The sequence below is a fragment of the Pocillopora damicornis genome, chromosome 5, assembly GCF_964200805.1.
Source record: "Pocillopora damicornis chromosome 5, jaPocDami1.2, whole genome shotgun sequence".
Classification (NCBI taxonomy): Eukaryota; Metazoa; Cnidaria; class Anthozoa; order Scleractinia; family Pocilloporidae; genus Pocillopora; species Pocillopora damicornis.
Genome location: NC_142674.1, coordinates 23264413 through 23291449, shown reverse-complemented (window position 1 = coordinate 23291449; position 27037 = coordinate 23264413). Strand labels below are relative to the sequence as shown.

The 27037-nt window shown below is 37.5% G+C and overlaps 2 protein-coding genes across 3 annotated transcripts; both read left to right on the top strand.

Moving 5' to 3' along the window:
• The first annotated feature begins 7 nt into the window (after positions 1-7).
• Positions 8-8939, top strand: LOC113687012 (E3 ubiquitin-protein ligase ARIH2). The gene is made up of 14 exons (XM_027204712.2): positions 8-367; positions 512-579; positions 1720-1792; positions 2189-2330; positions 3147-3262; positions 4164-4273; positions 5097-5214; positions 5889-5939; positions 6048-6069; positions 6392-6543; positions 7113-7256; positions 7686-7751; positions 8089-8172; positions 8559-8939. The coding sequence occupies exons 1-14, from the start codon at positions 137-139 to the stop codon at positions 8628-8630; spliced, it is 1449 nt and encodes a 482-aa protein (XP_027060513.2). The 5' UTR covers positions 8-136; the 3' UTR covers positions 8631-8939.
• A 665-nt stretch (positions 8940-9604) lies between these two features.
• LOC113687010 (FYVE, RhoGEF and PH domain-containing protein 2) lies at positions 9605-26405 on the top strand. 2 transcript variants are annotated; one of them, XM_027204708.2, is made up of 16 exons: positions 9605-10479; positions 11693-12700; positions 14431-14498; positions 15959-15989; positions 16801-16949; positions 17917-17971; positions 18554-18655; positions 19000-19087; positions 19853-19903; positions 20012-20070; positions 20908-20979; positions 21071-21148; positions 21736-22422; positions 23660-23719; positions 24487-24584; positions 26177-26405. In XM_027204708.2, the coding sequence occupies exons 2-16, from the start codon at positions 11717-11719 to the stop codon at positions 26277-26279; spliced, it is 2685 nt and encodes an 894-aa protein (XP_027060509.2). In that variant the 5' UTR covers positions 9605-10479; positions 11693-11716; the 3' UTR covers positions 26280-26405. The 2 variants fall into 2 exon arrangements, with proteins under 2 accessions (XP_027060509.2, XP_089062510.1); XM_089206384.1 differs by having other exon boundaries at positions 25404-26405.
• Positions 26406-27037: the final 632 nt, after the last annotated feature.

Genomic DNA, 27037 nt, shown 5'->3' with positions numbered 1-27037 from the left:
CATAGCCATATTTGGATGAATGGCATCACATTAACAACTGCTCTTGCCGTCCTGATCAACGAAAAAGACTTCAAGAAGTTTCTAGTAGTTTTATTCGTGTTTTGCAATTTCTAACACCGTGGCCCTGTAGTTAAAGATGTCTGGCATTGATACTGAATCTCAAGACTCTGTAGAGCCGGAATCGAGTGAGTATGACGAAGATGAAGATGACGATGATTATTATTATTATAATAATGGTGATGAAGACGAAGGAATGGCATCAGACAAGGAGGACGATCCTGAAGCCTTTGAATTCCAGATCATTGATCCTAATGAAGCACAAGAAGTTTTTGACGCTTTAGTAGCCAAGATCTCTCAGGAAATTAAGGTAAAATCGCTAAGAAAACTAGCTGATGTGTACGAAAATTGTTCAGCAATTCCATCATTGACTTAAATTGCGATTTCCAATACTGGAAGAATTTCAATTTCTGTGCTCTTAAAGATTCTACTTATTTCTTGAATTTATAACCAGGTATCGGAATCTGTGTCTCGAATCCTTCTTATGCAACACGATTGGAACACAGAGAAGATATTGGAAAGGTAACATACAGTCCTATTTACGCAATCAAAACGTAATGGAATATTTCTGTGGTAGTACTAATTAGGGCTAATGGTGGCAATATCATGTTTAATAATTAACTCGAAAGCGTATTAAACAACCAAATGTTTTGGGTGAACACCACTATTCTAAAAAGGCAAATATTCCTCAATAAAACATTTTGGTCTCCTGTGACATCTGTATCTATTTAAAATTTGCCATACAAGGTACTGTACAAGTTTGTAGTCTTCTAATCTTAACCCTTTCCACTCTAACATCAGTATGCATATTCTCCATACTGTTCTCTATACATTTCCTAAGATGCTGACAAGGAGAATTTGTTTAACAATCAAAAGCTTCTTTGGCTGGTGGTCATTTTCTTTATTCTCATGACCTGTATGTGTGATTCAGGGTTGATATTGTAAGGAGAAATTAGATGCTCATCACCCCTAGGGGTTGAAGGGTTAAGCAATTATTCCATGATGCGATATATAGCTAACTAGGCTTGAATCATCTTATATCCAACAAGCATAGGTGTAATAATTATTTATAACATAGCACGCATGCTTGCCCTATGTACATCCTATTGAGCTGCTATGAACAAAATCTTTATTTACGCACACCCGTGCGTAAATAAGATGACGTGAGCATTTTTTGTTCATTGTTGCTCTGTTAGAAAAGAATTTGCTCATGCTTTTAGCTGTGCGTATATCAAGTTATGGATGCACTTGGGAAGTTTGGAGAGCTCTCAAAAAGCTAGAGTTGCTCTCGGCTGCACCTCGAGCTACTCTTACGTAATTTTTGTGCTCTCCAAACTTCCTGCGTGCATCCATAACTTGATATACGCATGCTAAGCATGAACAAATTCTTAATTTATTAAAAACACCTAAAAATATAGATAAATCTTCCTAACCCTATTAGTAAGAACAAATGGAATATTACAATGTAAAAAAACACCTTTGCATAAACTTGTCTTCATGCACATGCATTCTATAATAGCTCATGACCCATGATGGCTTAGCCAATGAAAACTCTTGGATTGCATTATCCAATGATCCAATTCTTAATATTGAATTTATTGAATAAATCTGATACTATGAGTGCCCTCATATTTCTAAAAACATTTGTCATTGTACATACAGGCACAGAGTCGATCCTGTAGGACTTCTTGTGGAAGGAAGGATCATTCCAGAAAAAGCTGTTGCCACTCAAACAGTGAGTAAGATGTATGAGGATGTTGTCATGGTTACTTTGTTGTGCCACTAAATTGTGTCAGATCTTCCTTAAAAGATTTTAAGTTGTACTCTATGATATGTGTATGTAGGTTTGCATCCTTCCCACAAATCTTACAGATTGTGTAAGTTATAATAGTTACCTTTAACCCTTTAACTCCCAAGATCTCATTAGTAATTCTACTTACTGTCTATCATTCCGTTCTAGTGCTGTTAGTTTGGAGAATTTGGTATTGGATCAACTAATAATCCCATGATTGATATTCTTCTTTGTTCTCATTACTTGTCTGCTTTATATTGTATTGATTTTGTAAAGAGAAATTCTGTCTTGGTCAGTCATGGGAGTTAAAGGGCTAATGAATTTTCTTGCATCTTTCAGACATCAAGATCTCTTTACTGCCCAGTATGCTTTCAGCGTTGTACAAAATCCAACACAAGCAGTGCATCATGTGGTCATTCATTTTGCGATGACTGCTGGATGTTATATTGTGTTACCCAGTTACAGATTGGTTTATCTTCTGGTAAGTACTGTTGTGTAACTCATGTACTGGTCTGATAATCCTTTACGCTCTAGTATCAGTATGCATATCCTTCCTACTGCTCTTTATATATTTCCTTGGGCACTAACAAGGAGAATTTGTTTATCAATCAAGAGGATGTATAGTTGGTGATCATTTCCTTTATTCTCATGACCTTAATGTGTGATGCAGGAGTTATACTTTTGGGAGAAGTTATATGATGATTGCTCTCAGGGGTTGAAGGCTTAATCTATTTACATCCAAGATCAATATAAAAATTCTCTGATCTGTCCACAATAAGTTTCTAGTATGTTAGTTCTGAGAATTTGATACTGAATCGCACAATGTTCCTCAGTTGATATTTTTCTTTTTTGTTAAAATGTATGAGCTTGAATTGTATTTAATATATGGTAAGGAGAAAAGTCTTCGTGGTCACTCTTGTAAGTGAAAGGGGTAAGAAGTTACTAAACCTTCTTTTTTCTGGGGGCACGCAAAAAAATTGTTTACTTACTGTGCAAAACAATATTGTCTGCATACTGCATATAGACAATGATGCTGAGGAAAAATTACTCTCTTGTAAATTGTTCCTTCCCTCCTGCACAAGAAAAAACTCTTTTGTCCAGTTGTAGCTCCCTTCTGTGAACAATGAAATTATCCATGGTGATAATTTGATATCTTGTTGGTGTTACATTTTTAAAACTGATACAGAAACTGAAAACTGCTGTTTAAAAAAAAGCTCCTAACCTCTGTTTGAATTACTGTGCACCTATGTGATAAACAATTAGGAATTTAATATGGTGATTATTAATTTTTTTGCAGGCATTGAATGTATGAACTGTAATCTCTTAGTTGGAGAGGAAATGGCTCTTAAAATACTAAAAAATGTGGCTTCTAGAGAAAAATATAGACAGTTTCTTTTTAATGATGAAGTTAAGGTAACTATGACGTGGGGGAAAAGTTTCTAAAGAAACTGTGGTGTTGCGTCAGTGGGAAAGTATGACAGTGTAACTTAGTATTATCAACTGAGTTGATAACGTAAATTGGCTACTGTTAAGAGTTTACAAGCTTATGTTTGGAGCATTGGCTCTTGATCAGAGCGAATAAGGATGGGTCAACACTTGTTTTCTTCAGTTTTGAAGCAACTGAACTCAAATTTGGCAATAGCACTTTGTATTGAAAAGGGCAAGGGAAAAGTGGATATTTAATGATCTGTGTTCATAATGGATGGCTGATCAAGAAATCCAGGTGGGAGCTTTGGTGGGTTATTGTATTGTGGTCATCAGAAGGACTCTGAGTCTGGAGGTCTAGGTTCAAGACCTGGCCAGGACAATTTGTTGGGAAAATTACTTTATTCTAACAATGTGTCTTCCCACCCCTGGATATATATGGATGCCAATGAATTTTCAGGGAACCTGATCAAATGCTGGGGGGTAACCTTGCATAATGAGCATCCCGTCCATGGCCCTACTAGTTACTTCATGCTAAGGAAACCAGGAGAAGCTGGGGCTGGGTGGGCCACTTGGCTTCATGAGTACAGACTGCTGTCAGAAGAACATTTTGCTGTCACATTGCCTCTCCACCCAGGAGTGTGAGTTGGTGAGGTGGGGGGGGGGGGGAGAGAGGGGGGGACCTTCAATGGACAGTTATCCCATCTAGGGAAGTAAGCATGCACATACATACATTGTAATCACCTCATGCCTGGTAAAACATTGTCATCTCCACCCTACATCAGTTAAATTATTTAAATTGTAGTAGGAAAATAATTATTTTGGTCTGAGCACAACTTTGTTTTCTAATCTAAAAATAAATTTTGGCTTTTTTTTTTTTTTCTTTCAGTGTCATCCATTAATAAGATGGTGTCCTGGCAATGATTGTGGTTTCCTGGTGAAGGTGTTGGAGCCTAAAGCTAAAAGAATATGGTGTTCAAATTGCAGTTCAATATTTTGGTGAGTCAGATTTTCCCCATTCTGTTATAACTATAACAACATTAACCCAGCACACCCTAACATCACCATACATATTCTTTACAATGTTTTCTACGCCTTTCTTAACTTGCTGACAAAGAAAAATTGTTTAAAAATCAAGAGCGTCTTCAGTTGGTGATCATATCCTTTATTCTCATTACCTTAATATGTGTATCAAGGGTGATATTGTAAGGAGAAATTAGATCCTAGTTACTCATAGGTGTTGAGGGGCTAAAGGGAAAGTCATGCACAGTATATGACTGTGTTTAAGAGGTGGGGAATGTTTAAATTATAATTTGTTGAAATTTCTGGTTGTTTGAAAATTGAAAACTTTTTAGCTGATGTTTGAGCATTGAGACAGAATAAAATATTGATAAAAGGCTTTTAAAAAAAGACATTGCTCTAATAGTCAATATTCTTACTCTTAATCATAGAATTTTGAGATTAATTTTTTTCCCCAAAGATGAACAATTTACTAATCTTGTGAGTGTGTTTTGTTACTTAATTTATGATAATTCCACATTCTGCTACATATTTAGTTAAGACACTTCTTCCAGAACTGTATCTATGATGGTCTTTTGTGCCTCTACCCCTTCCAGTGTTGTAAATCGTCATTGTTTCCATGCCATCTTGCAGACTATCATGGAGAAGGGCAGGGAGGGGAGGGGGGGGCAATGGTTGTTCCAACAAATGTGTCTGGGAGTGTAAATTTTAAGTGAGACTGCCTGTTGATTTGCATATGCAGTACCTTGTATAGTTTTTCCCACCCATTTAACATTTTAATTTATTTCCTTCCTTCTCTTAGTTTTATGTGTGGTGAAAAATACCATGCACCAACAGATTGCTATACAATTAAGAAATGGCTTACAAAATGTGAAGATGATTCAGAGACAGCTAATTATATCACAGCCAATACTAAAGATGTAAGTATAATTTAGGATACTCACTTACAGACCATGGTGTAGCTAAGGGAGGGAGATGTAGGTAGTCTGTGAACCCTTTTAACTCCCAGATCAAATTTTGTAATTCTCCTTACTGTCAACCATACAATTCTTATAATGTTAGTTCAGAGAATTTAGATTGGATCAACTAATTATCCCCAAATTGATATTTTTCTTTATTCTCATCACTTATCTGGTTGATATTGTATTGATATTGTGAGGAGAAATTCTGTCTTAATCACTTGTGGGAGTTAAAGGGTTAGGGCTGCAAGCAGATGTCCAGAATACTGGGAATTACTTTTTTCACTTTGTTGTCAATTTTTTTTCCTCTGGGAGGGGCCCCCAGCACTGGAGACTGGGCACAGCTGCCTATGACACCATTGGCAGCCACTCATGGAAAACATTATTGAAACCCCTACAATAGATCCCTTCAATTTGCAGTGAGCTTTAATCTTATCAGTTATTACACTAGTGCAAATATTTCGTCAAGCCTTTCTGAACAATAACTATTTGTACCCCACAGTCTGTTTATCAGATCATTACTCATGAACAAAACGTTTGTAAATCAATTTTGCCCCCAATCTTTGATAGGTAAAATTGCTTATATGTGAGTATTTGGTGTTTTAACCACTGTGCTCCTTTTGCTTTTCATACAGTGTCCAAACTGTGGAAGCTGCATCGAGAAGAATGGAGGCTGTAATCATATGGTAATTCTACCTTCATTTGATGTCTTGTTGTTTTTGCTGCACTCCCATCGAAGCAGTTAAGGAATTCTTATTCTATTACTAATTTTGTATTCCTATGTCAATTTTCAGCAATGTATCAAGTGTAAACATGGTAAGTTGTTAGTTTGTAGTCCATAGATGTACCTTCTGCACAACAAGGATGATCTTTGCTCGAACTCTGATTAGGAGGTTGATAAGATATTTATTGCATCTCATCCCTGTGTCTGACAGGTTTAGGAAACGATTTGTTGTTGCACAGCGCAGAATTTCTGCAAATAGACTGTACAATAGAGCACAGCCAGCTTAAAAAAACAACCACCGTGTGTTTAGTAAACTGAAAGATTCGACAAGTGTTTCACTTTCAAGATTTGACTGTTGAACCGTACCTTGTAGTGTTTTCTTGTCAAAACGTTTCATCCTGATTTGAATTGTAGATTTTTGCTGGATGTGTTGTGGAGACTGGAGGAGTCATGGCTCAGAGTATTATGAATGCAGTCGGTATAAATCCAATCCAAACATTGTAAACGAATCCGCAGGTATACAGGCCAGGGAGGCGCTTAAAAAATATCTCTTCTATTTTGAAAGGGTATGTGTTAGTCTACGAAATAAGTATTAGGGAACTTGAGTAGTCTTTTAGTTTAAGTAGCCTTGTGTCCAACTCGACATCTTGATAGCTATCTTGTTAAATCACTCATATTTACGCGTGCCCGTGATTGACTTCCAAATGAAGACGTGGTCAATTTTCTGTCGATGTTCCCGCTCTCAGACAACAAGTGGCAATTTAACATTGCTATTTTGCATGGAACGACCAGGAAGGTACAAGCTAAAAAAATTCACTTGCGGAGCTATTTGTTCTTTTTATTATTAGTTTGCTTTCGTTACCAAGTTGCTGGAATATCTTCGTTTAGCGTGGCCATGAGTGAAATGTTACAGAACGCGAAGCTTTTGACGCGAACGTATTCATGAAGCGGTTGTCGCGTGAAGCGCGATATCGCAAATTCTTTTGTAAAGCGAAATTCTATAAAGTTGTCGCAAACTTTTTTAATTTCCATGATACTGGGAAACTAGGCTAGTTTTAATAGTATTTCTTAGACTTTTGCATACTTCTGAGATCAATACACAAGGAGTCTTACATGCTAATCTTTTCTTTGCCAGTGGCAAAATCACGCGGACAGTCTTAAACGCGAGGAAGAAACAAAGCGAAAAATTAACCAGAAGATACAAGAAAAAGTTAACAATAACATCGGCACTTGGATCGACTGGCAATATCTTCTAGATGCTGCGCAATTACTAGCAAAGGTAAGTAAACAACTTGTCCAGAACAATTTCCAGTTGAGTGTCGGAAGTACTCGGCCATTTCATTGTGTTGCTTCACTGCACTCTGTGATTGGTTCAGTAAACTCGCACCAATTAGATTCAACATTAAAGCCAACCGCGACTTGGTCATTCACTTTTTTCCCGCGCATCGGGCTGTGTTACTCCTCTTCACTCCGTGATTGGTTGAGGAAACTTGCGCCATCCCCTCAACCAATCAGATTCATAACGAAAATTAAGTGCAACGTGGTCATTGGCGTTTTCCCGCGCCTCAAGCAATTTGTTTTTTATTTTAGTTTTAGTTCCTATTGACTCCATGTGAACCTCACCAACGGTCGTCGAATTCACAGCAAACTATGAATTATTAGTTGCCGTGGTGATTGTAACTTCTCTGTTTGATGTTCTTGTTTGCAGTGTCGTTATACGATGATGTACACATATCCATATGCCTACTTTATGGAGGATGAGAGAAAAAGACTGGTAACTATTCACCTCTTACCCCGGTACATTTTCATTTGACTTCCAAGGAGTTTCACTCAGAAGTGAACTCTAGTGAGCTTTAACAGTTTGACTCCTAAGAGTGACTAGCATCTAATTTCTTCCTACAAGAAAATAGTCACAAACTAGATAAGTTTTTGACTGTTGAAAAAATTCTCTTTATCAGCACCCTACAAAGTTTACAGAGAACTGTATGTAGAAGACGCATACTGATATAAGGGTGTTAAGACTTTAGGGTGGTTTTTCCTCAAAACTTGCATTTGTCATAGAAATCCAAAATTTTCTCTTTTATTGATTTTCGCCTTTTATTTATCGACAGTTTGAGTACCAACAAGCACAGCTAGAACTAGAAATAGAAAACTTGTCTTGGAAGCTGGAGCGAGACGAACTCTATTGTAGAGGGGTAAGTTGCTCTTGGCTTGACAGACGATTGCATTCGGAGATCCAGAATTATGGGATGTTGGCAGATCGCTGCCAAATCAAGATTCCAGTTATTTTATATTGCATCTTTGAAAATATTTTTTAAGCGAGGTAATCGAATTTGATTGCGCATAAATCAAAATTTTCTCGCTATGTGACTGTCCACTAGTCACCAGTTCCCTTGCTCAACCTTTTGCCGGTAGGAGAATACATCCCTGGGCCCATTTTTTTGTGGGGTTTTTTTGGGTTTTTTTTTTCAGATGTCGTCGGGGTTGGCAGCTCTGGTTATCATACTATGTAGTTGGACCAGTTTTTCTCAACACTCACTGTGGCACAAAAACATGATGGTGCTTTCTTTTCTCTCTCTAGGACTTTGAAAATCAAATGGACATAGCAGAAAAGAGAAGATTGACTTTACTAAAGGACTTTCTGGTGGTGTGACAAAACGTCAGAGATGACAGTCTCTCTTCGAACTTTGCGTGACTAGTGAGCGTGACCAGAACTCTCATGAAAAAATGAGCGCCACGCGATAAATGCGGTTGAAGGTCTTCTGGGAAGCTAATAATTTGGGGGAAAAAAAGGAGAAAAATTTAAGTGAGATTGGGGAGAGAATTCCAGTCAAGGTCTATTTTATATTTCTGTACGACCGGTTCAAATTAGGAGTTTTGAATTTATGGATTATACTATTAGTAAAACTCCCTCGTTTGGCAAGTTTCTTTTTCCAATAAAATAAGACGGAACATGGTTTTAGTGATGCTGTATCTAACATCAATGTACATTGTGTGCCTCATTTTATTTCCAAAAGCCGTCAAAAATAGTCATTGTTAAGTTTTCTTGGCGGAAACACTCTGATTAGCTCCCTCTCCTCCCTCTCCTCCCTCTCCTCCCTCTCCTCCCTCTCCTCCCTCTCCTCCCTCTCCTCCCTCTCCTCTCCTTTCCTCTCCTTTCCTCTCCTCTCCTTTCCTCTCCTCTCCTTTCCTCTCCTCTCCTTTCCTCTCCTCTCCTTTCCTCTCCTCTCCCTCTCTCGAGAGTAGAAAGCCTCTCGTCCAGTATTTCAAATTTCTAGTAAGCGTTCTTCTTTCGTTTTTCATTTTAATGGTTCAGTGCCAGATCCAGAGGAAGAGTCGAGGGGGTTTGGGCCCCAGCGTCCCAGCTTTTTTGTTTGTTCGTTTGTTTGTTTGTTTTTATTAATGTAATTTTTTTTTAATCTATCAATCAGACACCAAAATTCGTGCAAAGACTAGATCACATACTGCCACTAAACCTTTTTTTTCCCTTTAACTACGAGTGTAGTAAGTGTGCGAGGGCGGGTTGGCCAGGAAGTGATTTTTGACGCCCTCCCTCCCCCTCCCCCCCTCTATGAAAATTTCAGGACCCACCCCCGAGTCTTAATGAGTACGTATGGTTTTCAATAGGCTAATTTCCGCCATTTAACCGCGTCCGGTGTGGGGAGGAGTGCAGGCCGACCAGCGGCTGTAATCAAAGTTATCGAGTAAATGGACAAGGAGAGATGGTAAATTCTGAGCTCTGTACTGAAGAAAAAGGAAGAGGCACAGTTCAGACGCTGTGCTTCTGCCGTGCCGAACTTAATTGCAAGTATGTTCGACATAGGATCGGTGGAAGCACGACTCTTATTCAGACGTTGGGCTAATGTCGTGCGAAATTCAGCATTTGCTTAAGCACCCTCAGCCCATTGCCAACATCTGATTCACTGTCACGCTAGAGTCGTGTAACACGGCGGGGCTTGTCGAACTAAAATACTTAATTGCTTCGCTGAACTTAATTAAAAAGTTTAATTCAGACGCTGGCCGTGCCTTCGCCGTGCTTTAGTCGAACTCTTCACTAGTGTGGGAGGCGATAACACGGCAGAAATCGAGTCTTTTAATTAGATATCGTTCCCCAAGTAGAATGTTTCGACTGCAATGTTTTCTGCTCTTGCCATTCCATTCTTTATTTCCTGTAAGGCCACGGAACACCTCAGAACACAGTGAGGACCCTGGGGATAGCCCACATGTAGCCGTACCCTCCCCCACCCTCCCTGCCAAGATGAAACGGAGGCGAGGGAAGGCCCCTCCCTTCCCTTTCACCTTGTGGAGGAGGGTACGTCTACAGGTTAGCTACCCCAGGGACGAAGGTGACTTCCGGGTATTATTTCAGCCGGCGAAATGCAACATGGGTAAATAACTTTCAAAATGGCACAACATGACAAGTCGTCATTCATCAAGTTGGTGACCTTTTTACGAATGATGTTCTTCGATAAAGTCGCGATCTCATCTTAACAAGGAAAAAGGTAGGTTTCACCTACATTACGTTTTTACCCAAACTTCCTAATGATGTGAATCATGAGCTAAACATACAGAAAATCAGGCGTGAGTTTTCAGTGGCGATGCTGAATCAAGCTAACAAGGCCAATTAAGAAAAACACTCTCATCTTTGCAATGTGTTTCAGCATGTTTTTATCAATACTCTGTAGATTTTAATTAATTTAACACATTTTACAATTCAAATCTTCAGATTTTTTAATGATGCATATTTTAATTTTTAATCAAACAAGTAATTTCACTTTTCGATTTTGGCGCCCTCCTCGATCAGACGGGAACGAACGAGAACTTCGATTTGAAAACAAAAGAGCGTCTCAGTAGGAGGAAGTTATTTTGTGATCGAAACCACGAACAAAGGCCCTTTCGAAAGGGAACTAACGCTTATATTAATATTTCTGATCACAACTTTCGATGAGTTAAGAATTTCTGCGAGACGTCAGATTATGAGCACATGGTAACCCGCTTACGAATGGCAGATCTTTCAGTTGACCGTGACTTAATGGTAATTTGATATATGCCCAGGATGGATTTTCATAACTAGAGTTGCGAATTTCTTTCCTTTGTTATTGACGTTTCTGTACAAGATCACTGCTTCAATCCACTATAACTGAAGGATTTGTCCTCTGTCCTTAGAGGAATGAAAACAATTTCTCTCTTTGATGACAAATTTCGATTTCTATGGTATCTCCTTTAACCTATGATTGTTTAGCGGATGTTTCTCAGGCTGCTACTTCTAGCTAAGCCACAACTTGTCCTAATCGTGATCGTGTTTGTAACTTTCCGAGTCCGTCAATTGAAGTGTTATCTTAATCTAGGCATTGTTTACAATAGACATTTAATATGTCCCCAAGTGCTTTGATTAAAAGAGAAACCTCTGGCTTCTGTATATGCTGGTTTCTGAAGTTTAATTGGTGCATACACTATTCTGACTCACTGAACAAAAGTTCTGGTAGAATTTTCAATGAATAAGATTCATTAACTTTAGATCTCTGCCTCAAGTAAATATACATACCCCAGGTGAAAGACTTCCTGTCTCCTGTTGACCAATATCATTCTAATCATGTCTCCTAACATCTTCCTATATTGCTGAAATTACAATAGAGAGTTATAAGAATATTCAGGCTTAAATTACTGCATAACGCAATGCTCCATTACTGTAATCTATCATTTTGCCTTTTTCAGATTAATTGAGATTTCACAGACATTATGGATAAGTCTTCTGAAAACAGATATCGTCTTATTGCACAACAAAGGGCCGCACAAATCAGGACACTGAAACAGGAGTCAAACCTCTCTAGGGCACGTAGCCAAGATGGTAAACCTGTGACATATACGAAAATGAAAGAAAAAACCAATATCAAGAGACATTCTCGAGTCATGTCTGACCCAGAAATACCTGGGACACTAGTGATATTAAATGCCAAAGGTTTGTTTCAAGGAAAGATTAGGAACAAAACAGAACAGAGACCAGGATCTGACAGTTTGATAACATCTAAAAACATTATGGACACAAGTGTGGGCAGACCAAAGTTCTTTGACCCATCACTTACTAGTAAGCAATCAAAAGTATGTGATCTAAGGAAGAGGTTTGAACTTCTTGAAAGTGACAGAGGGATTGGAGCTGCTGTTGATTTCTTGAATCCATTGCACAAAGTCAACAAAAACTTAACGGGTAAAACCAACAGAGAGAAACAGAGAGATTCAAAGACTATTCTGGAAGATAAAATTACTTTTAGTGAACAGGTAATGCCAGGAATACTGCCTGTTGAGGAAACTAAATTAATGGATGAGTGTTCTTCAAAAGCATCGCAAGACAAGGTTGAAATGCCAACACGACCTCCTCCAAGAGCTCTACCAAAAGATGTAAAAAATCGTTTTCGTGGTGAATCAGACCCCATGCCTTTGGATGAGAACCGAGTGTCAAGGGTTCTTGCTTTCCCTCAGGATAATTTGCATTCTGTGATGGAATCAAACCAGAAGGATTCAGAGCAACAGAGGTCAGAAACTGAAAAACTTGAAAATGCCAATGATTGTAACAAGGAAGGAGAAGATCATGATGATGACGGATCCGACAATGATGACTGGGACAGTGATTTTGATGATGATAATGATGATTTTGACGACAATGATGAGGAACTAAAACGTGACTCACAGTCAAGCAATGACAGTTCTTGTGATACAGTGCCTCTTGTAAGTTTCTTTCATTTTGATTGAATTATTTAGTATGGTAACTTTACTCTTTCATTTTCAACCAGAAAATCATGAATGTCACACATTTCACATGTAAATCATTTCAACTTTTTAACCCTTTAACTTTCAAGATCTGATTGCTGATTCACCTCTCTAGCTTTTATACATTTCCTTGAAAATTAATTGCAAGAATTTGGTGTCAGATCAAAATAACAAATTCTACATGTTTTAATAAGAAATCTGAAAAGTTAGAGTCTTCTCTTTACCTGTGTGTTGGTTGATGTATGGATATTATAGGAATAAATGACTTATTAATTACATCAGGGAGTTAAAGGGTTGAAAATGATTTAACACATTTCAGGCTTTCATCCTTTTGCAGAATTTTGTTTGAGGTTATAGGTTCACTTTTTAGCTGTAGATGCTAAGAAGTGAAATGGTCTACTTAATAGTTTTTGCAACATTATCTTATAAATATCATGATAATCATTAATGATATCATTGTAGAAACTGTAATATCATGTTATTCAATTTGTATTTTGTATATACAGTTGATAAATAACATTTAAATAGGGTAAATTATTCTACAAGCTGAAACATTATCCTATTTGGCAGAAAAATTATGCACATGATTTATACAGAGTTGGAATTTTGCATAATTGACCAAATGGTACAGCAGTGTTCAAACAGAACTACACACCTTACAAGTGCATGTTGTCCCTGATAGAATGCTGTTTTTCTCAGAAGTACAGTATATTTTTTTTATCTAAATGCAACCTGAGTTTGAGTGACTAGTATTTTTACTGTTGTTGAAATGTTTTGTGCAGTATTCTGCTCTCTCAATATCGAATTCGGCTTTGTTTAGCCTCAGTCTTTCTTAAAGACTACAATTCCTGTCTAAATTTTATTATTTCAGGAGATATTTTAGTCATCATAACAATCAAAAGTTAACTGCTGTTCTTGGTTGTAAATCGCAACATAAAATATTGCAAACTTTTTGATGACAGGAATTAGTAGTAGAGTTGTAATGTGTTATTAAACCAAGGGTAATATCAAGGGTTTTGAACTATAGCCAGCTGCCAGCAGCTTATTGCCTCCCATAAGACTTCCTACTGTCGTCTGTTCATAGCTTGGAAGTAGGCTCATGTTTGAGTTTTTGCCTTCTCTGGGTACAGCCACCTATTAGACCATTTGTCAGCTGTCTATGGAAAAAAATTATCAAAAACCCTATTAAGCAATATTGACTTTAGATTATTATCTAATGAATATTGACACAGGCCTCTCAAGCTTGAAAAATTTAGCTCCTGCAGCTTATTTATGTCCTTATTTTATCCAAATTTATGAAAGATTTTGATTCCTTACCTCTCTGTATCCTGTATCCAAACATTGAGTGGATCTGACAAACCAGACATACCTGTATCTGAATGGAAATAAAGTAATTTTATAGGGCCTGACAATTTTTAACAGATCATCACTTAGACTGGAAACATTAGCACATGAAATTTGACAAGAAAAATTTCATGAATGGAGTATATTTAGACATCACACCAAATTTTCATGAACAGCTAACAAAGAAATCTATGGTGGTAAACAGGAGAATTTTCATTCCAAACTCATGATGAGTGAAAAAATTAACAGGATAATAAGTGACAGTTTCCCACGTGCAGATATTAAATATCCTACTGAGCTGTTATGCAAAACAAATGATGCTATCTTTAATTTCCCTTGGACAGGAATTTCCTGATGCCATAAGTAAGAAGCTCTACAATATTGCCATGGAAATTCTTACCACTGAAAGAGCGTAAGAAAGTGTTTGTCTTTTGCAAGATTATTTCATTTTGTGAGAAATAATTAGAATTATAATTTTTTCTTAAGGTACTATCAAGTCTTTGTATGTATGTAAATCTCTAACAACAATGAATTTATAGTCAGTAGTTCTAAAATTTATTTTAGTCTAGCGTAATCATTTGATGTGGAGAAAAGTGCAATTCAGGTGCCTTGAAAAAAAAATTGGATTTGAACTAAGCCTTGAGAGAGAGAAATCAGTTTCCTTATCAACCCTTTCCTGCCTGAGGGAAATGCCATATTTTTCTAAAATGATAATGATAAACCACTAGATCATGGATAATATATCATTTTAAAGGCATTTTTGGGGGTATGCTATAAAGGGCACCAACAGGTGTAGAGGAGGTCACTGGAAAGACAGAGAAGTGTCCAAAGTGAAAATTAAAAAGGTTGAAACTTTTCGTTTGCCTCGGACATATAGGGTATACCTCTAAACTATAGCCTAAATTGCAGCTCTCAGAGCATTGATTGTTGTGACATATCACCTGAACCAAAACAGTACAAAGACAAAAAGTTCCAAAAGTTGCAAGGGTGGTAAACCAAGTCTTGTATTGGAGGGGGCCATGATTTTATGCCTTCAATGTGCAGATCTTTCAATGACCCTTTGGTTGTGAAAATTTCAGAAAAAATGAATAAATTTTAAGCATGTAATGGCATCCTGTGCCATATGACACCTTTGGGCTAGAAAGGTCTGTACTTTGTTTGGGTTTAGATATATTGTCTGTAGATTTTTCAATCTGGATTGTTTTGTGTTTCATTAGCCTTTTACAAACTCAAAAAGGTTGGCAACTAAAAATGTTTTGTTTCTCTTTCTGTTGGTTTGGCCCTCGAAGCCAAGCAATCAGGGATTGAACCAGTTCTTTAACTCCCAGACCAAATTTGTAATTCTCCTTACTGTCAACCATACAATTTTTATTACGTCAGTTCAGAGAATTTGGTATTGGATCAATTAATTATCTCCAAAATGATAGTTTTCTTTATTCTCATCACTTATCCGGTTGATATTGTAGTAATATTGTAAGGAGAAATTCTGTCTTGGTCACTCATGGGAGTTAAAGTGTTAACTTTGTGACCTCATTAAAATTCTTGGTGAAATTAAACAAGGTTTGAACCAGGAAAACAATTATCATCATCAGTCAGAAAATTCTTTCAATAAGTTGTTTTAATTTTTGAAGATCTGCCAATTTCTCCCTTTTTTATACTTTCTTAAGATTTTAGAGTTTCTTTCCAAGGACCATTTTATGATTTTAGGTTTTCAAATGGCAACAGAAAAAAGTTGAGCTCTGGGCTCTACCACAATGATTAAAAATCATTCAGATGTATTTTGAGATTTTTCTCTGAAAATATTACTACACTATTCTCTTTTTTCTTTTTTTTGAAAACTTATTATTCTTAATTTATTTATTTCATTTACAGTTATGTCAGAAGACTGCACCTACTTGATCAGGTAAGACCTGAAAATACAAGTAACACATAGTCTATTGTGACCATTTGCCCTATTTGGAAACAAAAATGGAAAAAGATGGGAAGAGAAAAACAGACCTGATATATTTATCGCAGTCAATTCCAGTTGGAAAATTTAAAGGGACAATGTTTCTCGCTGAAACATCCTATCTTGTAGATTTGTTATATGATTCTAGTTCAATTTTCAGTCAGTATTAAGTGCAATAATTTTGATGGCAATGTATGGAACATGTTTTTAAGAAAACTTCTTTTGCTATTGTGAAACTGGCTTTCATTATTGCATTCAGTGTTTATTAATTATAAATAATTGTTACTGCTAAGCTTTTCAGTTTGGAATGTGATTAGGCAATACCAGTTTTTTTTGTAGTATTTTATTTCACAAGGTACATTTATTTAGTAAATCATTTGATTAATTCTTTACCTAAACCATCATTCAAAGCAGTATAGTTTTAATATGAGAGATCTTGAAATTCAAGTTTCCTCACAAATTTTACAAAGATGTCTCAAACTCTTTGCAGACAAGAATCAAAGCAGTACACAGGGGAGATGTCATCCATCTCCTTTGCTACTGTTGACCACTCATGTCAGGCAATGCCCTCCTCCTTAGAGAGTGGGAGAAAAATTATTTGCCTGGAAAGACACTGACAACAATGGCTGTGAAAAAGACCTTTTTGGCTCCCTTTAAATTCCTTAAAGTTTTCTTTAATAACCACTTGTGTTCATTCTGATTTTGGTAAATAAAAAAGGGCTCTATATATTTGTTATTGATTTATTTTGTTCTATGTCAATTTTAGGTCTTTTACTTGCAAATTAATGATCGTTGCTGTGCAAAAAGTATTTTACCTAAGGAGGTGCTCACTGACATTTTTTCCAACATACAAGCTATTCACCAATTGCACAGAGATTTCTTACTACCGAAATTGGAGGCGAGGATGAAAGAGTGGTATGTTTTTTTTTTTTTGGCTAAATGTATTCAACTGAAGTTAAAAAAATTGATATTGAATTAATACTTAATAGAGCAAAACACAGTAAGCCTTTATTAGGTTAATTTCTTTGTGAACTGAAACAGAGTGCTCCTTTACCATAGATGAAATAAATTTTTCCCAACTCCAAGACTGCAGTTAGTGAATCAGTCAGTCAGCCAATGAGTCAGTCAATCACTTAGTCAGTCAGTCGGTCAATAAGTCAGTCACTCAATCAGTCAGCTAGTCAGTCAGCTATAGTTAGTCAGGTAGTCAGTCAGCTAGTCAGTCAGTCAGCTAGTCAGTCAGTCAGCTAGTCAGTCAGTCAGCTAGTCAGTCAGTCAGCTAGTCAGTCAGTCAGCTAGTCAGTCAGTCAGCTAGTCAGTCAGTCAGTCAGTCAGCCAGTCAGTCAGTCAGCTAGTCAGTCAGTCAGCTAGTCAGTCAGTCAGCTAGTCAGTCAGTCAGTCAGCTAGTCAGTCAGCTAGTCAGTCAGTCAGCTAGTTAGTCAGTCAGCTAGTCAGTCAGTCAGTCAGCTAGTCAGTCAGCTAGTCAGTCAGCTAGTCAGTCAGCTAGTCAGTCAGTCAGTCAGCTAGTCAGTCAGTCAGTCAGCTAGTCAGTCAGCTAGTCAGTCAGTCAGTCAGTCAGCTAGTCAGTCAGTCAGCTAGTCAGTCAGTCAGCTAGTCAGTCAGTCAGTCAGTCAGCTAGTCAGTCAGTCAGTCAGCTAGTCAGTCAGCTAGTCAGTCAACTATTCAGTCAGACAATCAGTCAGTCAATCAGTCAATCAGTCAGTCAGTTACCGAACAGTCAGTTAATCTATTCTCAACAATTATTTGATGAATTTGCCTGATTAAATTCATAAATCATCACATCATAATTATTATTATTATTATTATTATTACTATTATTATTACTATTACTATTATTGTTATTTTATTCTTTTTTTATCAGGGGTACCAACAACCAAATTGGGGACATTCTTAAAGAACTAGCTCCATTTTTAAAGGCAAGTGTTCTTAAAATTATTTCTCATATACATTTTTTATATCTTTTTTTGGCATATTCTTAGGTCATATAATTTCTCAAAGTGATTCAAAATCCATGATGAAACGTCACTCCCTTATGTTCTGTATCTTAACTCAATTAAACACTTTGAACCCTAAAATTGATTGGCATCTAATTTCTCCTTACAATTATCACTCTCAAATCTCGCAATGAGGTCATGAGAGTAAAGAAAATGATCACTGACGAAAGAAGCTCTTGATTATTCAACAAATTCTCCTTGTCAGCACTTTAGGAAGTGTATAGAGAACAGTATAGAGAATATACATACTGATGTTAGGGTGTTCAGGTTTAAAGAGTGTTACACAGTAGATCATAGCTTTGTGTCCTGTTATTGTCTTGAATTATTATGAATTCGTAACCAGTAGAAAAAAAATTGGTGGTTTGAATCCGTAAAGATATATTATTTCTTACAACTATCGTTTTAAACTATCATTTGATTCCATTTTCCCAAGCTTGATGCTTACGTTTTAGAGAGAGACTAATTCAATTAATGTTGTTTTTTTGTCATTTTGTGCTCTTACAGTTGTATACACATTATGTTGGAAACTTTGACAAGGCAACAGAAACTTTAGCATCTTGGATAAAAAAGTCACCTACTATGGCAGCCGTGATAGAGGAAATCCAAGTACGTTACGTAACGAAATTTTCAATTGAGTGTCGAAAATAAAGCGGGATTGCTTTACTTTTGTTTTTGATTTAGCTCCGTAATTTGTCCAGAAAACTTGCGCCGCTTTCTTAACCATCATTTTCTTTGCCATGATTGGCTGTTGTGATTGTTTTGGTTATAGTTTTACGACGCTTAATCGAAAAGCACTCTGTCACATAAATGTTCACGAAACTATTTTTATGTACTATTTTGTCGCATAAAAATAAGTTAACTACAAATTTGTGTAAAAACTGAAGTCGTTTTTTGCTGTCATTTGATTATCAGAAGAGTTTAACCCTGTCTTAATTTTTGCTTCCCCTTAGAAAACTGAGGAGTGTGAACATTTAACGCTTCAACATCACATGTTGGAACCAGTGCAGAGAGTGCCGAGATACAAACTGCTCCTAAAAGGTAATGTTAGTGCTTAAGATTGCTGATAGCTTAATAAGGCAATTTTTTTATTGAGTGTCGAAAATAATCCGGAATTACAATGGTTTTGCTTCATTCCGCTTTGTGATTGGTCCAGAAAACTCACACCACGCTTTCGACCAATCAGATGCAAAACCATAGCCAACCGCGCCTTGGTCACTCGTTTTTTTCCCGCGCTTTATGCAGATTACCTTTTCTCTTTTTGACGTTTTTGTTTGTCGTGAAGGGCCGTTGTTATTGCTGTGATTTGAAATGCGCTCAGCTTGCCTGGTAGCTGGCGTTTTTTGTGTGCTTTAAAGCACTTAGAGGCGAAGCCGCGCGTGAAAATAAATCTTTTCCGTCCCAAACCTCCCGCTCACTTATCGACATAATTGTAGGCCAACGTACGCGAATACATTTTCACGATCACAATATGACAGTGTGCGGCTAAATTGCGACAAAAGTCTAAAATTAAAACCTGGTGTGCAAAGGATATTTTGTTCCCTTAATGATGGAGGATCTTAAGCGAAAGTTTCAAGCTTTACCTCTTTCATTACGTCTTAACCTGTGTAGAAGAAAAAACTGCACAACTTTTGTAATTTTTCAAAAATCCTGGTATTTATAGTGTTGCCATGGTTTCATGCGTGCGCCCGCAAAAGTTCCCGACAAACGTAGACGTATTTCAGTCCTGTTCGGTCGAGTCTGACGTGAAAAGAAAATTGTTTGTTCGTGTACTTTGTTAACATTCCTTCTCATCTCTTTGTTCAGACTATGTCGCAAAGCTCCCAGAAGATTCTCCTGACTTGAAGAACACTACAGGTATGCGCCCCTGTCTTTCATGTTTTACTTCCTCTCTGTCAATTTGTTTCTCTGTCTCCTTTTTTTCCGAGCCGAACTGCTTTGAAAATCTTTTTCTTGTTTTGTTAGATGCCTTAAAAATCATCTCAGCTTCAGCTCAGCATGCCAATGACAGCATGAAGAAAACGGTAAGTCTTAAATAAAATCTGGAATCTGCCCTGAAGCACAGATCTGTTAGCAGTAATTTCTTTTAACCTATGTTTTCTTGAAACCTATGTCAACCTTTTCTACATCGTGACCACTTTGTAGAATTCTTTCCTTTCCTCTCTTTTACCAAATTAACCCTTTCAATACCATTAGTGACCAAGACAGAATTTCTCCGTACAATATCAATACAATATTAAGCAGACAAGTGATGAGAATAAAGAGAAATATCAGTCAGGCGATTATTAGTTGATCCAAGACCAAATTCTCTAAACTAACTTCATGAGAATTGTATGGGAGACAGCAAGGAGAATTACTTATGAGATCTTGGGAGTGAAAGGGTTAACATAACTTTGCCTCCATGGTTCTGAAGATTATTCTGTTTTCACGTTGCAAAGGATTTTTTGTCTTTCAATGATGATGATGATGGTGATGATGATGATGATGATGATGACGATGATGATGATGAGGACGACGATGATAACAATAATAATGATAATAATAATAATAATAACAATAACAACAATAATAACAACAGTGATTTAAAATCCAAGTCCTATTTACTCATTCTTTTTTTGAAAAAAGGTCTTTTTGACATTACACATATTAAAGAGTCATCATCATTATTTTTCTTCATAAATTTCAAACTTAAAAAAGGAAAGAAAAAAATGCCAATAAACGAGCGGCATATTTGCAATAATAAAAATGAGATTCTTAATGTCTTTATAAAATAAAACCACACTATACCATAATAATTCTAATGATGATAATAATAACAGTAACAATATTTATAATTATTAGTAATTTTCTTTTAAAAACAGGAGCGCTTCAAGATTCTTTTGGAAATCCAAGAAAGAATAGGAGATGATTATCCACTGATAACTGCTAGTCGTGTAAGTATCTTTTTCAACCGTTATGAAACAGGGTTATCCCAATCGATTGTCGATGGCTTAAACTAAATTTGCATCTTTGTTGTTGTTCCAGGAATTTGTGATGGAAGGAGAAGTTAGGAAAGTTGCGGCTAGGACGACAGACAGCCATCAGGAACGAACACTGATGTTGGTAAGCAAATAGTATTTCCAGGAAAAATTTTAGCGTTAGTCCCATTTCGAGTTGAACGGTAGACAACCGTGGAGATGTCGCGGAATCGTTCCCTGGACCGAACCAACACTCGGGCTCATAAAACGACGTGGAGAATTCTCCGCCTTTGCGATAACATCTGCTTAATGTCAGACATTGTCGCTCTCTCCGATAAGAACTTGAAAGTATATCTCTCGTCTCCCGCACCTGTAGGGCTAGAAGTTCATAGTTTTGTATTCAGGACTAGCATCCGAAATTCGTGATATCTGAAGAAAAAAAGTCCCTTCTATCTTTTAAAAATGTGTATTTTGGTGAAAGTCCCGCGTAAAGTGACGTAAACTGTAAGTGAATTCGTAGACATGAGCTCTAGGGAAAATGCTCTTTTGATATATTCCATTCATGAAATATATCAGCGGAAGCGGGCGAACGACGTTTGGCGGTTGTCAGGGAAACCATTTTTTTGCGACGCTCTCGCAATGTTTCGCTCCCCAGCTTTTTCGCCCTTTTCCACCTAAAGAGAGCCTTGGAAAAGGGAAGGAGAAGCTAGATTTGGACCATTTGTTTTACAGTTCAACGATATTCTCCTTTGCTGCGCAAAGTTTCCTGGCGCCAACAAATACAAAGTGAAAGTACAAATGGACTTGTATGGAATGGAAGTTGACGACGTCGACGAGGAACTGGAACTTGAGAACTCCTTTCGTATCATAAGCAAACAAAGAGTTATGGATTTCACTGCAGCGTCCGCCGAGGAGAAAGAAGCTTGGGTTAAAAAACTGAAAGAGACCGTGGATGAACTGACAACAAAAAGAGAAAGTTATCGAAGAGGTAGCAAGCTTGAAGTCATGAATGAGGGAGACCTCGGAAAGAAAGCGCCGGCCTGGGTACGAGACGAAGCAGTGAGCATGTGCATGTTGTGCGACATCCTGTTTACGAGGATTCGTCGGAGGCACCATTGTCGCGCCTGTGGGAGGGTGGTGTGCGGAAATTGTTCTGGTTTCAAAGCACCGCTGGAGTACAAGAATGGGAAACAGGAGAAGATTTGCGAAATTTGTCACAAGATTCTCATGAAAGGCTCCAGCGAGGAAGCGGTGAAGGAAGCGGAAGGAAAAGGGCAATGCGTGTTGAAAATCGGCCAAAAATCAAAGATTTGGCACAGTGGATACTTGAATTTTAAGACCAAAGGTGATAAGAGCTGGCAGAAGAGATGGTTTGTGCTGTCGAGTGACTTTGTGATGTTCCGGTACAAGGCCAAAAAGGTAAAGGAAAATACTGACCGAAGATATTACTGCAATTAGTATCAGCACCAAACTGATACCTTCATTATTGGAGCACTTTTTGGTTGAGTGTCGTGAAACCAAAATCAAAACAATCACAACAGCCAATCAGAAGAAAGGAAATACTTTTAAGAGCCAATGAGAGTGCAAATAAAAAACAACCTAAAGCGCGGGAAAACGCGGGCGATCAAGTCGTGATTGGTTTTAGTTTTGCATCTGATTGGTTGAGAAAGTGACGCGAGTTTTCCGAACCAATCATAGAGCGGAGTAAAGGAAAACTAAAGCAATCCCGGATTACTTTCGACACTCAATTTGGAAATTGCTCTCATACCAACATTATTGCAGTATCAGTCACAACATTGTTCCAGTATTGGTGACATCCAATGGTTCCTTGAACTTTACCAAATAACTGTGACTAAGAGGAAGCTTTTGTTGGGCAAGGTTTTCTAATTGAGTTTACGACTTCTTATACAGAGAAACTGAAAAACGCAAGCGAATAAAATATATTTGAATCTTAAGTTCGGTGTAAGTTTTTAGGGCTTAAAGTAATTCTGCCAGAAGCCCCTCATTTCGCTAACGTTCAAGTTTCAAGTCTTAATTTGATATAACAACCTGGAGAACGAGTAACACTGAAAAAAGGGAGCAGTTGCTGCGATCTCCACAGAGTGGTCTCTATTATTACGCATTCGTCTCTGAACTTTTTCCCAACAATCTCAGCAATTCCTGTAATTCTTAGAACCAGACTTAAGAACTGTAAAAGGGGGTAAGTTTCTTGAGAAACTGTGGTGCTGCGTCGGTGGGAGAGTATAGCAGGTAATTGAGTGTTAACAACTGAGTTGAAAACGTAAATTGGCCACCGTAAAGAGTAAACAGCTGACGTTTCGAGCGTTAGCCCTTCGTCAGCGCGGTTGGCGAAGTGCTAACGCTCGAAACATCAGCTTTTTTACTCTTTACGGTGGCCAATTTACGTTTTTAACTCAGTTGTTAACACTAAATTACTTGAGAACTGTAATACTATTTATCTGGCCCCAGTTGTTCGAAGGTTGGATAACGCTATCTGCTGGGTAAATCTCTATTCGGTGGTTAGTGTAGTATGTTTTGCTGTCATTTGTCCGCTGGATAGCGATTTATCCGTTGGATAACGTTATCCCACCTTTATACAATTGGGCCTTGGAGTTGAATTCGTTGAATGCGAAATTTGTTTTCTCCTTCCATACAGGATACCAAAGCTGAATTCAACCTACCCCTCCCTGGCCATCATGTAGACAAGCTATCCCCGGTAAGTTATCGTAGTCATGGCTGCCTAAAAATATTCTGTTGACCGCACAGTGAAATTCCAGAGCCAACCACGTTATCCCGCGCTTCAGGCGCTGGGCTTGTTGTTACTTGAAGTTCTGATTGGCTCCTCGTGATGCTTTCCTTTAGTTTATAATAAACTAGTGGACAGTGTTGAAAGCGCACTCTTATTGGCCACTCAAACCCCGACTGTCCTTTACTGTTCACCTCCGAGCTGCGCGCGTGGGATTTACCCATGAAACGAGTGCAAATTATCTTCTTGTGATATATTATCTCACCGTTTTAGTATAAACGAAAACAGCTGTTGGCCTCCCCTTAGATGAAATCCTGATTTGCCGTAGTGATCACTTGGGTATTCATTTTTCCAAAAAACAGCAAAGTGCTTTAGATCCTCTTCGATTTCTTATTGCTTTACAGCATTTTGACTGCAAGTCTTTTAGCGGAGCACAAAATGCATGTAAATCGTGGAAACGGTGCTGTTTTTCTCTTTCTGAGCCACAAACTTGGCACGGTTTTTAACAAGATTTTATTACTTGTATGCCTGCTTTTCCGCTAAAGCGACATTCTTGCAAAGCCTCTTAGTAGGATGGAAATGTTTGAGTTTCACCTAAACTACTGTCTCAATTTTCTGCGCATGTGCTGTTCTACGTTTGGACAAAGCCGCAATGTAATGTTCTTTTCAAAAGTAATTTGTAGATACAGCATTAAGCAGATACTATTTCATGTATCTTTTTACATTTTCCTTTATAGGCAGATGAGGTGGACCGCCAGAAAAATGTGTTCAAATTGCATCACAAAAACATTCGAGTGTTTTTTTTCCAGGCCGAAAGTGAGGAGAGCATGCGAAGGTAATGATAACTGACAAAATGTCAAACTCTCCCTAATGATTTGTATACGTTTCTCGTGAGAATTTTCAGTGAATCAGGGATCGCTTTGACTTGATATTTATACGCAAGTTTTAGTCTCCGCGCTAGAATTCAAATCGCGAGGTCTGGGCTCCAGTACTGGACAGGATTATTGTAAGGCGTTGTGGTCAATATTCGTTAGTCCTTAACCTTTGACTCCCAAGATCTGATTGCTAATTCTCCCCTCTAGCTGCTACAAATTTCTTTGTTAACTTGTTTCGGGAATTTGGTGTTAGATCAAGATGATAACTTCTACCTGATAAGTTTGAGTATTCTCATAAGCTATCTGCTGGATAATGTATTATGACAATAATAATAATAATAATAATAATAATAATAATGGTTATTATTTGTAACGCGCATTTTACATATGCATATGATCAAATGCGCGATAAAATAAACAGAATAAACTAAATGTAAATATAAATGCTCGATGAAAATTTAAATACTCGGTCCTGCATCAAAATATGTTGAAATAGTATGTCTTCAATAGAGATTTAAATTTAATTAAGTTATATGCATTTCTTATTAAACTAGGAAGACCATTCCAGAGTTTAGGAGCTGCACTTACAAAAGCCTTATTACCTAAAGTTTTCTTCGTTCCAGTGGTTAATGGTTGTAATAAAAGCTTATTATTAGAGCGCAAACTATAATTCGAAGGCTGTTTTATCTTAATAAGACTAGATATGTAATTAGAAGCAAAGCCATTGATAGCCTTAAAAGTATTTACTTCAATTTTGAAATTAATTCTCAATTTAACAGGTAACCAGTGCAAAGAACGTAAAGCTGGTGTTATATAACAGAATCTAGGAACAATGCAAACTAACCTGTTTGCTGTATTTTGAACTCTTTGCGGGTTATTTTAAATGAATGTCGGGCACTCTGAAAAGAAGGCTATTACAATAATCTATTCTTCCATTCCTAATGCATGAACTAATATTTCCGCAGATTCTTTAGGAAGATATTTTCTAATGCACCTTAAATTATGTAAAAAATATGGATGTTATAAGAAGTTACATGTGAGTTTAATGGTGAAGTGCCTCTGTCCACCCAAATATATACCAGCACATTGTCAGAAAACCTGACGAAAGGGGGGGAGGGGTAACTCTCGACAGATTAGAATCCCGTGTGGAAGCGGATGGGGGGGGACTGGGGTTGGTATTGCTTCTTGTTGCCATCTGGCACAGAAACTAGGGATCAACGTCAATATCTGGGCAACTGCGCACCTACCCTTCCCCTAACCCAACTTTAACCCTGACTTTTTAATCAGTTGACAGTTGTTGGACAAGGGGAGGGGTAGGTGCGTAGGTGTGGTATCATCTCGAGCGGTGTGTCAGTATCCTTACACAGAAGAATATATCGAGGAATAATTTCTCAACCCATGGCAATGTTATAGGAGGTCGATAATGAAAACTGTCCAAGTGATCATTCTTGGATAAGACTACCCAAAATGGCTGCATTTTGTTAAATTCTCCGCACCTTAAGTCAAAGAAAATAGGCGGAAATCTTTAAGGAGGATGCTCGTTTCTTATTAGGTGGATGGAACTTCTGGCTCGTGCAATAAAAGCTGAGGGAATCGAGGAAAAAAATCCGGAAAGTCAGGAAAGCAGTGAGACTGTAGAAGTCACCGTTATTTGAGCCGTTCGATATAAGTAGCTTTAAAATATTTAACAACAGGATAATTTTATTTCAAATAAGGAGTGTTTAAACATCCGTTCCCCTAACTAGGTAGTAATTCTAAATAAATTTATTTCACGCTGATAATTTTCCCCAAAATTTTTGAGACTTTTTAGCCCATACGAGACATGATCAAATTATGGAATATTATGCGATGCTTTCAAGAGCCAGTAGGTTAATGGAAGGCACAACTAATATGCCAAATATAGTTAGATTTTTCTAGATCCCTACATAGCATATTTTGTACATGTAACCCTCGTTCTCTCCTCACTTGTAATTTTAAAACTGAAAAAAATAGAGATGAGGTTTTTCTTTCAATAACATCCTCTTATGCATAGATAAATCTACAATCGGCGTAAAAATTATCGACACTGACCTGTTCAACCCCCAATTAGTTAAATTTTATCTGATTTGCCCTTGTTAAGTTTCGCCCACTCCCTTCCCCCCCCCCCCCGAAAAAAAAAAAACAATGTTGCATCATGATTCCGTGAACTTTTAGCTACATACAGGCATCATTGAATGTGGGAAGGGAAATACCGCTTACCAACTGATTTCGAGTTCCGTATTGTAAGTTACAAATCGAGTTTTTTTCCGAGCGGAGAAAACGAGGTTAAAAAGCATAACTTGCAGTACGGTCCGAGAAAACGAGGTTAGTAAGATGAATCTGGGTTCAAATAGAGGAATAGAATTTAATTTCAAACAAACTTTTGAACTTAGCG